At 42.5% G+C, this 12,214-nt stretch overlaps 2 protein-coding genes across 2 annotated transcripts in view; both read right to left on the bottom strand.

Annotated features, from left to right (window-relative positions):
* The window catches only part of LOC129775742 (1-acyl-sn-glycerol-3-phosphate acyltransferase alpha), a 34,381-nt gene extending 31,831 nt beyond the window's left edge, over positions 1-2,550 (bottom strand). The window contains exon 1 of the mRNA XM_055780810.1: positions 2,057-2,550. The gene's annotated coding sequence lies outside the window, so the exon portion shown is untranslated. The remainder of the gene's footprint in view (positions 1-2,056) is intronic.
* Positions 2,551-5,516: 2,966 nt separating this feature from the next.
* On the bottom strand, positions 5,517-12,017 carry LOC129774423 (uncharacterized). The gene has a single exon (XM_055778159.1). The coding sequence runs from the start codon at positions 12,015-12,017 to the stop codon at positions 5,517-5,519; it is 6,501 nt and encodes a 2,166-aa protein (XP_055634134.1).
* Positions 12,018-12,214: the final 197 nt, after the last annotated feature.

Below are 12,214 nucleotides of genomic sequence, written 5' to 3'. Positions count from 1 at the left end.
ACATATTATTTATGGTGTAAAAAAAAACCAAAATTACCGGTAATTTGATAACGGAAAATGATCCGGTATTACCGGTAACGGCAAAACCGGTTAACAATACCTAGTCTTAATGTTTTGTCTGACACTGTATATTGCCACCATTTTTTTCAACTGCTTCAATTGGTAAATTTTTTTCAAAGCTAAGCTTTGCTTTCTCAAAGCTTTCTTCCTCATGTAAGGATTATGTTCTCTAAAGTTGAAGTCGATCCCTTGCCTATTTTCATCGGCCTTATAAAGGATTAACCCTTTAACGGGTGCCGGCATCTATATTGCCACCAACGATTTTATTTTTTTCTCTTCTTTAACAATAAATTATCACTTCAAACCTTATGTAGTAACTTGTTCTGATGTCTAGCAACATGCCTGATTTTTTTAAGCACGAAAAAATCAAAAACTATTCATTTTTGAGCCATTTTTGTGTTAACAACTCTCGATTTATAGCAGCCACAGCAAATTTCCCGTAAAGTCATTGAAATACAGTCTTTTTGCTTAAGTTTTCAATGCATATGAATTGTTTAGGACCTGTTGAGTCTGATCATGAGTTTTATTAGTTGTTTTTGTTGAATCTAACATCAAAAATTCAATTACAAAAAGATAATTTTCACCATCAAGTGTTTTCCGCTAGACGGGCAGGTGGCATCTATATTGCCACCAACATTTTACGCTAACCGGGCAGGTGGCAACTATATTGCCACCAACATCTAACACTAGCCCTTTTACGGGCAGGTGGCAGCTATATTGCCACCAACATTTTACGCTAACCGGGCAGGTGGCATCTATATTGCCACCAACATTTTGCGCTAGCCGGGCAGTGGCAGCTATATTGCCACCAACATCTAACACTAGCCCTTTTACGGGCAGGTGGCAGCTATATTGCCACCAACATTTTACGCTAGCCGGGCAGTGGCAACTATATTGCCACCAACATTTTGCGCTAGCCGGGCAGTGGCAGCTATATTGCCACCAATTTTTTCAACTGTTTCAATAGTTAAAATTTTTTTTAATGTTGATATGTGTTATTCCTCATGTAAGGATTATGTTCTCTGAAGCTGGAGTCGATTCGTTAGCTAGTTTCCACGGCCCGTTAAAGGGTTAAGCCGAGAAACATGACATGATGCCTACGAACAATTGGTCGATTATTACAAAAGTCGTGAAAAAAAAGTTTGAAGCCGGCTGAATAGTTCACATTGCTCCCGCGACTAGTCCGTGTTTCGGATGACTCATAGTCTTACAGAAAAGCCAAAAATTTTATTCGTCCCGTCTTCGATTATTGATTCGTAAAATGTTTTCAAGACAGAATCTGTATGCTGCTTGAAAGATGAAAGAAAAATTGCAGCTAACGATGAACAACACTTTTAATAGAATTTCTATGAACTGAAAAACAAAAATTAAAGCAAAACTCATCATCCCACCATCCCATCCAACTCATCCCACTGTTTTTTTAAAAAAACCAGTAAAACGAATAATGAATTAAACTGAATTCCAAAACCCAGCATGAATCCGAATAGTACGAGTAGTAGGTATATACCGGCAGTCAGCGACATCATTCATTATCATCATCCTCAGCGCGCTTGCTATTGATTCAAATTATGCTCGTTCGCAGCCAAGTAGACATACTGCAGTGCACCCCCGTCTATATGTCGCGGAGTAAATATCTATATTAAACACAACCGGGTTTGAATTGCTTATCCCACCCGTATGTACAACGATGAATGAACCTCGCACATTTCCTACGCCGGTTCTAAAAACAAATATCAAATGAAACGCCCACTGAGAAATTGTCAGCGAAACTTCAGCGATAAGTTGAATGGATGTTCTTGCTGAAAGCAAAAGAAAGAGTAGATAAAATCGATCGAAGCAGGTCCATCGCGAGCTGAACTCAATGTTTATTGTTAGTTTTTCTGTGCCCTATGCCCCAGGCCAATAATATCGATTTTTCGGCTCCCCTCTCTAGGACGCACACAAAGTTACAGGATACAACTTTTTCTTTGCGTTTTGGTTCCAATGAAATACTTACACTAGATTTCGTACATTCTTAGGCCGCAACAATGTCACCGGTATCAGCATTAATGAGATTAGGATGACCACAATATAGTACACGAAAAATTTGAAGTGGTACCGAAATTTATGCGATGTTTCATAGAGGATTGGCACCAGAATTATGCCACAGATGAGCAAAATTTCAAAGTAGCTCGAAATCATTTTGATGGCGTCTGCGAGGAGCTTCCTGCTGTTTATTTCATCGAGATGGGTTTGTCACAAAAATTAGAACACTAACGTTTCGGCGAGTACCCCACTGAGGGTTATTATTCAATTGCACTGAATTTCACTTCGCAGACACCATACGAAACCGATCTGATACAAAAAAGGGCTCGACAATAATCTGCCCAAGAATGTTCTTGTGCTCGGGTAGAAAGTTATGCTGCTCCTGAAAATTGACTGTGAGCATAAGTAATATTAAGAGCGGGTAAGCGCAATAATAAACCCGGGACGCGCGCGATCCAAGTAAACCATTTGAACTAACTGCAGTAGAACGGTTTCATCTGCCTGCCTTCGAGTAGAGTTCGCTCTTTCTCTCCGTCTCTTTTCGCTCACCATTTGGATTTCAACGCTCTCTGTTTTGATTGTGTTCCGAACTAGAGAGCTACTGGAATAAAGGATCTAAGTTCCTTTTCATTTCGAATAAATTTGTCTATATTTACAGTGATGATGAAAATATTAATAAATTGAAATACATTTGCATTTTAATTTTATATAGAGAATGCACACACGCTATTCCAAAGTAGACAAAATCGATATTCATTTATGTCAATAACTCCCACAGTTCATTTTTGAGTTTCCAGTCATTGTTTGTTGGTTTTACGACATTTTTACATTTGGACACTCCCTGAAAATCTATTGCAATATGGTCAATTATAAAGTTTTCAATAGTTATTTTGTTAAAATGGGTTTGAAAAAAGGTTTTCACTTCTGTATGCGGCGGGTTATCTTCGCCATAAGGAAGCATCACGTTAAGTGAAATCTTTCGACAGTCGATACCATATTCCAGTTTAAAAAATGCTGCCCCACGCCATCATGTTGCGACCTTTACCTTTCGGTATTTTTGGTACATCGTGGATTGAAGGCAGTATTCACCGGCCTCCTGGCAGTACGCTCTGTTCAACTTCTATAAATCCAGGTAACGATCTTGTTGCTTTGTTTCATTTTAAACAAACAATGCTTCAATTTATATTCAATTGTATTGGTATTGGTGACTACCATACACTGTATGACTTCCATATGTGTATGTGCAAGCGCTGAGCGTAAAGAAATGTTTTTGTATTTTTCAAGTGTCAAGTTTGTATAAGGCCAGTTACATTTTCAGTTGTTTAAGTTGTTTTATCTATAAATCTGGAAAATGCCGAAGGGAAAAGTGCTCACGGAGAGAGAAGAAAACCAAGTTGATGCATTTCACCAAGAAAATGTTGACATCAGAGAAATTGCTCGCCGGATTGGACGATCCTATCGAGTAGTGCTCAACAATATGGCAAATCCTCACGGACACGGTAAGGTGAAGAGAGCTCTACATGAATCGAAGCTCTCTGACCGCGATAAGTGGGAAATAGTTAGAACAGCTTCGAATACCTCGCTTATGCAAATACTGCAATATTTGAATTTAAATGATTCTCGGGTAACAATTTGTCAAGTTTTGGTAGAAAGTCCTCACATAAAGACGGCTTTAAAGGTTAAAGCTCCTAATCTTACTCCATCTCACATCGAAAGAAGTCTGAGTTTTGCCAAAATTCACGTGAACCGACAGTAAGGCATAGTATGTTAAGATAAAGAATGTTTTCAAAATAATACATAGATTATCTTCAGTGACGAAAAAAAGTTCAATTTGGACAGTCCTGATGGTTTCAACGGGTACTGGCGTGATTTACGGAAGGAGGAGCAGTATTCTTCAACCAGGAATTTTGATGGAGGCTCATGCATGGTTTGGGCGGGATTCTGTGCAACCGGAAAGCTCAAGATAGCTTTCACATCATTCAAGGATTACATACATGTTCTGGAATCCTCTCTCCTACCGTTTTTGCGTGGATATCGTCACAAAAAATTCACATTCCAGCAAAACAATGCTACTATTCATACCAGCAAGGAAACTTAGCAATGGGTTAAGGACCAAAAACTTATTTTTTTTTTTGGACTGGCCGGCTCGCTCTCCAGACTTGAATCCTGTCGAAAATTTTAGGGAAATCCTTATGCGCAGAATCTACACTGAGGGAAACCTTGAAGAGCTCAAGGTTGCAATTTCGAAAACATGGAAAAATACCGAGAAAACCGTTCAGCAGAATTTGGTAAATAGTATTCCTGTTGGATTTATTCCAACGGGATTCCAAAATTATAATTCTCCGCAGCGGAAATGAATTAAATACACTTGATCCGTTTAGTCAAATGGAGAATATAATTTTCCTGTTGAATTACAGAGTTATGTTGGTATTAATGATATATATATAATAATAGTAATATAACATAATAATAATAGTAATAGTAAATGCACTACAATTCACATGAACCTAATGAAGCACAAAAATAGTGATTGTTGCAACATTGGTGATAATAACAGTATATAATTCATATTTACAATAATAATGATATTTCATTCATGGTAATAATAATTTCATGATGATAATTCATTCATTGTCCTCTGGGTAATTGTTTTTCTCTCTATGGACTTAATCCATTCATTCGATCAAATCATTCATTAAACTGGCCGTTTCTCATTCGATTTACTTCCTATGCGTTGTTTGTTTCTCAATGATAATTATGTTACTCACGTTTAATTCCCCTTCGATATTTCTCGTGTTCAGTTCTAGGGCACTATGATTTTAGTGATTTTAGTCCTAAACAAAAAAAATGTAATTTAGTTTAGATATGTATGTTTATAATTACTCCACGTTATTTTCTCACCGTTTTCTCACTCATTTTCTCAATTTGGGCTTAAAAGTAATTCCTGTTTAACCTTAGAACACAGATTCGCGACCATTTACTGCGTAAACTGATAGGTCGAATTTCACTGTGTCTACGTATAGAAATTGATTCGCAGCTGAACAAGGAATAAGGTTAAAAAACATGCGCCTAAAAGCAATTCGATATTGCTGTGAAATTTCTCGCTATTTACCTCTTATATCGCGAAAGATAACTGGCCACAAACTTTGGTGGAATGCAACCACTCACACGCGAATGCTCACAACTTGATTAAATCGAGTATTAAACAGTTTGGATCGTTCTTATTATCTTATAATGGAAACCGTACAAAATGTGGGAGCTTATCTAGTCTTATGTTTATGTTCTGTCTTTTTTTTTTTTTACTCACCAGTAACGACTAACCTGTTACTTCGATGCTGTCGGCTGTCAAGATCGGTTCAGGTGAAAGGTGGGCGCGCTGGCCTAATGGGTAGGCCAACACTCCCCCCAAGGTACGCCAACTTCCGGTTGGCTTACGACTCGACGCGCTGAACATCTAGCACCGCCAGCTTGGCGGCCGGGCGCTCGTAGATTCCAGCGGCTGTCTGTACGGTTGCAGACCGTACCTGTCCGTCTCGTCCGAGGATTGTATTGATGACTCTTCCTTTGGGCCAGCAATTTCGGGGCATCTTGGGATCAACGATGACTACGATATCTCCACTGGTGATAGGTTTCACTGCATGGAACCATTTGGTTCGACGGGTGACTTCGGGCAAATAATCCGTAAGCCATCGCTTCCAAAACAGATTTGCCAGGACCTGGGAAGTGCACCAGTTCTGCTTCAAGGTGAGCCCAGAGTTGTTAATCGTGACGAGCGGTTTGTTTCCGTTGGACGATCCCAATAGGAAGTGGTTCGGTGTGAGAGCGGGAGCAGAGTCTTCGTCTGACGGCACGTGCGTAAGCGGACGGGAATTAACCACGTTTTCAATTTCGATTAGTGTGTTACGCAGTACTTCATCAGATGGCTTTTTCGTTGTGCAGACGGCCATTAAGTTGTTCTTTACTGTACGAATAAGTCGCTCCCAGCTTCCGCCCATGTGTGGCGCCAATGGTGGATTAAACAACCACTCAGTCTTGGTATTGGTAAACTCTTTCATAATAACGTTATGATCGATCGTTTCTCTCATCTTCTTCAGTTCTCGCTCGGCCCCGACGAAATTAGTTCCCCGATCGCTGTAGAATTTACAGGGTTGCCCGCGCCTAGCGATGAAATTGTGGATTGCCATGATACAAGAACTAGTAGTCATTGAGTGTACTACTTCTATATGTATCGCTCGAACGGTCAAGCAGGTCGCTAGCATTCCCCAACGTTTCTCGACTCTCCTTCCAACGACTACTTCGATTGGGCCGAAGTAGTCTATTCCTGTGTGCGTGAACGGGCGTGAGAATGCTGCCAGGCGTCCAGGAGGTAGATCTGCCATGAGTGGAGGGTTTGGTGCGGCATGTTCAACCTTGCATCTCTGGCAATCTCTGCATACTTGTTGAAAGCGCGAGCGTAGATGCTTGATTTGATATCTCTGTCGCAGTTCGTTTATCACCGTTTCGTGGTTTTGGTGATGATATTCGTTGTGGTAGTGCGAAATTATAAGGGTAGTGATATGGTGCTTGCTTGGTAGGATGATGGGTTTCTTCGCATCTTCAGTTGCATATTGACAGGCTGCGATACGAGTTCTCATTCGTAGAATGCCACATTCGTCCAGCCATGGTGTCAGCTTGTAGAGTGAGCTTGATTTCCGAAGGGTCGTTGTTGAGCCGTCTTCCTTCTGCCTTGAACTCAGGAAAACGGAGACTTCCTCGGGGTAACCTTCTTGTTGCGCGAGACGAATCAAATAAGCTTCAGCAGCGCAGAGTTCATTTCCGACGAGTGGTCCTGTGATGATTGGATGTTTCCGTTGCTTGGATCGCAAATTTTTTATGAACCGTAACACACGTGCTACAACATTTCTCAACCGAACCCAACTAGAATAGTCAGCGATGAGGACAATCGGTTCATAGAGAGCGTAGTGGAGGGAAAGGCTTGCTACGAGTTCAACATCTGTGGATTTGTTCCGGATTCCTAACTGTGGCCACTTGTCTTCGGTTGTCCATAGGAAATCTGGTCCATTGAACCACCTGCTGTCGGGAGATAAATCAGGTTGTTTGTCCCACTTGGTGCCATCGTCGGCAACGTTTAGTTTGCTTGGTACGTATCGCCATTCCTGTGCTTCCGTAGTCTCTAGGATCTCCGTTATCCTGAACCCGACAAATTGAGTATATCGACGATGATCGGAGTTAATCCAACATAAAACATCTCTCGAATCTGACCAGTAAAACTTCCTAGAGATTCGTATCCCAAGTTTGTTGATAACTGTTCGACTGAGCCGTGTCCCTATCAACGCTGCTTGTAGTTCCAGTCGAGGAATCGATGTGAGTTTCAGCGGTGCGACTTTGGTTTTAGAGGTGATAAGTGAACAATGAATTATACTATTCTTGGCAAGGCGAAGAAAACATGCAGCTGCCATTCCATTTTTCCCTGCATCTACGAAAGTATGCAGTTGTATTTCGTCCGCTTTGGTGAATGGATATCTGACACTGTAGGACCGGGCGATGTGAACGTTTTCGACATTGGGCAAGACTTTCAGCCAGGTGAGCCAATCCGTGAATGCAACGTCGTTTATTTCTTCGTCCCATTCAATACCGGATCTCCAGATATCTTGCAACAAGGTTTTCAAGTACGCTAGAAAGTGAGCAATCAGTCCAAGTGGATCGAATATAGACATGAGAATCCGTAGAACCTCGCGCTTTGTAGGTCGTCGTTGACCATTTAACAGAGCTCCGTCAAAACGAGTCCAACCGATTTTGTACGTGAATGCGTCAGACGTTGTATTCCACCACATACCTAGGACCTTCTCTGTAGACAGTTCTGATGATAGGTCAAGACATTTCTCCTCCATGTTTACTTCTTGTAGTGCTGACGTTACCCGTCTGGAGTTGCTGATCCAGTTTCGAATCTCGAACCCGCTTTGTGCATGCACGTGCCTAACATCCTTCGCTATCTGTATGGCTTCGTCCTCAGAAGCGACACTGATTAACAGGTCATCGACGTAGTGTGATTTCGTGATGGCCTCGTATGCCGCCGGGTATTCACTCTTGAACCGTTCTGCATTTATGTTCTTCACGTATTGAGCGCTACTCGGAGAACAGCATGCCCCAAATGTCATTACTTTCATTTTGTATACTGCTAGATTCCCCTGTTCATCCGTCCAAAAGAAGCATTGGTATCGTTGGTCTTCTTCACGTATCAACACTTGATGAAACATTTCGCGGATGTCTGCAGTTACTGCAACAGGATGAATGCGAAAACGGAGTAGAATTTCGAACAGAGAGGAGAGCAAATCGGGCCCCTTTAGTAGAACGGAATTCAGTGACTTCCCATGAACTTTTGCAGCTGCGTCCCACACTATTCTCACTTTTTCGGGTTTGTTTGGATTGGTGACTGGGAATACTGGCAGGAACCAGGTGTCGCTGCAATGTTGTTTGACTTCATCGTTGGATAACTTGTGGATATAACCTTTTGTAGTATAGTCTGAAATTTTCTTCTGTAGAACTTCCGCCAGCCGTTGATCTTTCGCCATGCGTTTCTCCAGAGATCGATGCCGACGTAGCGCCATTTCTCGGCTATCAGGTAGACGGAAATCATCGTATCGAAAAAGTAAGCCTGTTTCATACCGTTCGCCGTTAAAACGCGTACGGGACTCTAAGAGAGACCTAGCTCGCTCATCTTCAAACGATAGGAGTAACTTAGCTGGCTTACAAACTCCAATGCTGTCGATAGAAAAATACTCCTTCACAGCTCGATGTAGATCTTCGTCAGATTCATCATTGTCCGAATGTACATGAAACGTATAATGAAACATATTAGGAGTCTCCCCATTACACAATCCCCCACAGACTGTCCACCCTAGTCGTGTCTTCATCGCGATCGGTTGACCCAGTTTTCCTTCGCGGCTCTTTAGAGAAAGTCCCAGCTGTGCATGCTTCATCCCAATTAGGATGCGTGGACGAGCGTCTTGGTATGACTCGATCGGCAGTCCTTTCAGGTGAGGATACAGACGCACAAGTTCATCAAGGTTCAAGGTTTGACGTGGTAGCATCAACTGGCTCACCGTTCGCACATCCTCTAAGGAAAACTTTCTGGCTTCGTGATGTCTTGCAGCAACGTGAAGCTTGACGATACTGGAATTCTTCTCATGACGTTGTGTTCCTCCAGTCCAGCGCAGACAAAGTGGACTAGTGGTTCCATCTAGCTTCAGTTCGTCAGCAAGCTCTTGATCCAGGAGCGTCAGTGCGGAGCCTTCGTCCAAAAAGGCATAAGTATGTACCTCCTTCCCAGGACCTGACAACACTACCGGGAGATAACGGAATAACACAGAGCTTGATGTAGTCTGATGTGTGTTGCAGCTATGTCTAGAAGTACTAGCTTGGAGTGATTCTTGGTTCCCGGTCGATGTTTGGGTCTTTTGGTCGTTGTGTAGCAGTTCGTGATGTCGGTATGTGCACCCATCTTTGCCGCATGGTTTGGCTTTGCAATTTCCTTTGTGTTGGCGAAGGCACGTGCGGCAAAGTCCAAACTCCCTGACTATCGCCCATCTGGAATCTCTGGAGAACTCTAGAAAGCGCTTGCACTTGTCCGGAGATTTGCAGTTTCCTTTGCACACTCGACAAGTCTCCTTATTTGGTGCTGATGTGGAAAGTACTACCGTTTTCGGGGACGTATGAGAACTCATGTCATGTGGAGTCTCAGAGTGCGTATTGAGATAACTGTCTCCTTTCTTGTTCCGCCGAGTATCGTTGCGGCTGGGTTTTGTTTCCAACGATACAGTGGGAAACGTTACGGAGCTTGCTGCTTCTGCAAGGGTAAACACCCATTCACTGAAGGTCACCAGGTTGACCGTGAGAAACGTCTTCCGATGTTGAGCCCAGTTAAGCTTGAGCGATGGTGGTAGTTTACTGACTAATTGATGTAACAAAGCAACGTTGTACATATATTCCTCCAAACCACATGATTCGACTGTCGCACAAAAGTTCTGCACGCTCACTGCGAAATCTACTAGGGTTTCCAGTCGGTCCTCACGAATCGCCGGTAACGAACTTATCTTCCCAATCAGCGAGTGAACGATGACTTCTGGTTGACCGTACAACATTCTCAGTGTGTCCATAACTCCTTGAACGTTTCCGGGATGCATTAGTCTGCATTTAACAGCCTCATAGGCTTTCCCCTTCAAACTTCTTTGCAGCCGAACTAGATTCTCTTCTTCCGTGAATCCACACATAGCTGTCGTGCTATTAAACATGGATAAGAAGATCGGCCATTCTTCCGGATTGCCGGAAAATGTAGGCAAGTCCTTCGAAACTGCCTGCCGTGCTGCAATCTGAGAGCGTGATAACTGAAACTGGTTGTAGTCTTCTTCAACAATCATAGAGTTCTCTGGCAATCTCTGAACGTTTGTAGCATTTGGAGTGCCAATAGTAGGCCCACTGGGGTGAGCCATCTCGGGTTGAACTCGCGTCGACTGAGGTAGAGTATTTGGACTAAACTGACCTGACTGTCTACGCACTGAATCTCGGTTATGGTTATCTGATTCAAGATTCTCCTGAAGGATGTTAGATTGTAACGCAAGAATTTGTCTGGAAGGCTTTTGACTTTCAGATTGAATAGTGTTTGTTAATGGTTGTTCACGCAAGCGTTTTTCTAGTAGTAACTGTCGTTCCCATAGTTGGTTGATGCGGTCTTCGTCCTGTTGTAACCGTTGCCTTCGTTCATGCAGAAGTTTTTCTTGATACAGTTGTTCTTCACGTTGCAGCTGTTGATGTCGTCGGAATTCTTCTTCATTCTGCAACTGTTTTTGCCGTTGCTGCTGGAGCTGCTCTTGTTGCAGTTGTTGCTGTCGTTGCTGCTGTTCTAATAGAACTTCTTGCCGCTGAATCGGTTTCTGCTGCGTTTGTTCTTTTAGATTGTCCACTTGTTGAGCTTGCTGCTGAGTAGCAGGATCAGATGAACGTTTATCGGTTTCCAATTGTGCCTGACTGGAAGACTCAACCCATTCCTCTACTCGACTTCTTGAAACGATAGAACCGGAACACCGACTCGACCCTTTTTCTTCAGCCAAGTTTTCCAGAATTTTATATTTTTTATCTAGAAACTCCTTGTGCTTTTCTGCCTTCGCCAGAGTAGCCACTCGTTGGCGTTCTTCTTCTTCAAGCTGTTGCTTCTCCTCGAAATTCCTTTCTTCCTGCAACTTCAAGAGTTCTAATTTAGCACGATTACGGGCGGATCTCTTCGACGATGAACATGACAATTCCGAAAAGGCCCTTTCTAGCTCGATTGTAGGAACTCCTTCAACTGACGGTGTGAAAACTATTTCTTTCTGTTGTTCATTGCGTAAACTCGATTGATGAATTTCTTTCGGCTTCTTCAACAGCACTGAATCGGACTGTTTCGACGACGACATTGGTTCTGACTTCTTTTTAGGTGGACATGTCTCTGTAGGTGGACAACTTTCCATCGGCTTGGAGGACTTTGATGGCTCAGAGTGAATCGATGCTTTGTCATGCGATGAACAAGTAGGTACTGCTGTTGTGGCTTTCTGAACAGAAGACGTACGTTTGGATTTTGCCTCCTTCTTGGCATCCTTCGATGTTGGTTGTATGTTTGAAGTTGACGTAGTTCGCTGGAACCCTTTTGCGGTCATGCAGTTGGTACATCTCCAGCTCTGGTTGGCAACTTCATCTGTTACTCCCACACAATCGTAATGATCCCATCCGTTGCATTGATCACATTGCACCATTTCTTCGGTATCAGGACCTCCACAAGACTTACATGCGTATCCATCGGCTGTTTTCTCCATTTCATCCGTCACTACCATCTTATCGCTACCATCATTCTTCGAATATGCGCCCTTGCTACCATCGGACTTAGAACCACGGTTTGACATGCTCACGAATCAATTAATTTCGTTTTTAAACGAAAATTATATAATGTTGGATTTATTCCAACGGGATTCCAAAATTATAATTCTCCGCAGCGGAAATGAATTAAATACACTTGATCCGTTTAGTCAAATGGAGAATATAATTTTCCTGTTGAATTACAGAGTTATGTTGGTATTAATGATATATATATATAATAGTA

This window comes from Toxorhynchites rutilus, chromosome 3 (genome assembly GCF_029784135.1).
Source record: "Toxorhynchites rutilus septentrionalis strain SRP chromosome 3, ASM2978413v1, whole genome shotgun sequence".
Taxonomy (NCBI): domain Eukaryota; kingdom Metazoa; phylum Arthropoda; class Insecta; order Diptera; family Culicidae; genus Toxorhynchites; species Toxorhynchites rutilus.
The sequence above is the reverse complement of the archived record's forward strand: the minus strand, read 5'-3'. Positions and strand labels throughout refer to the sequence as shown.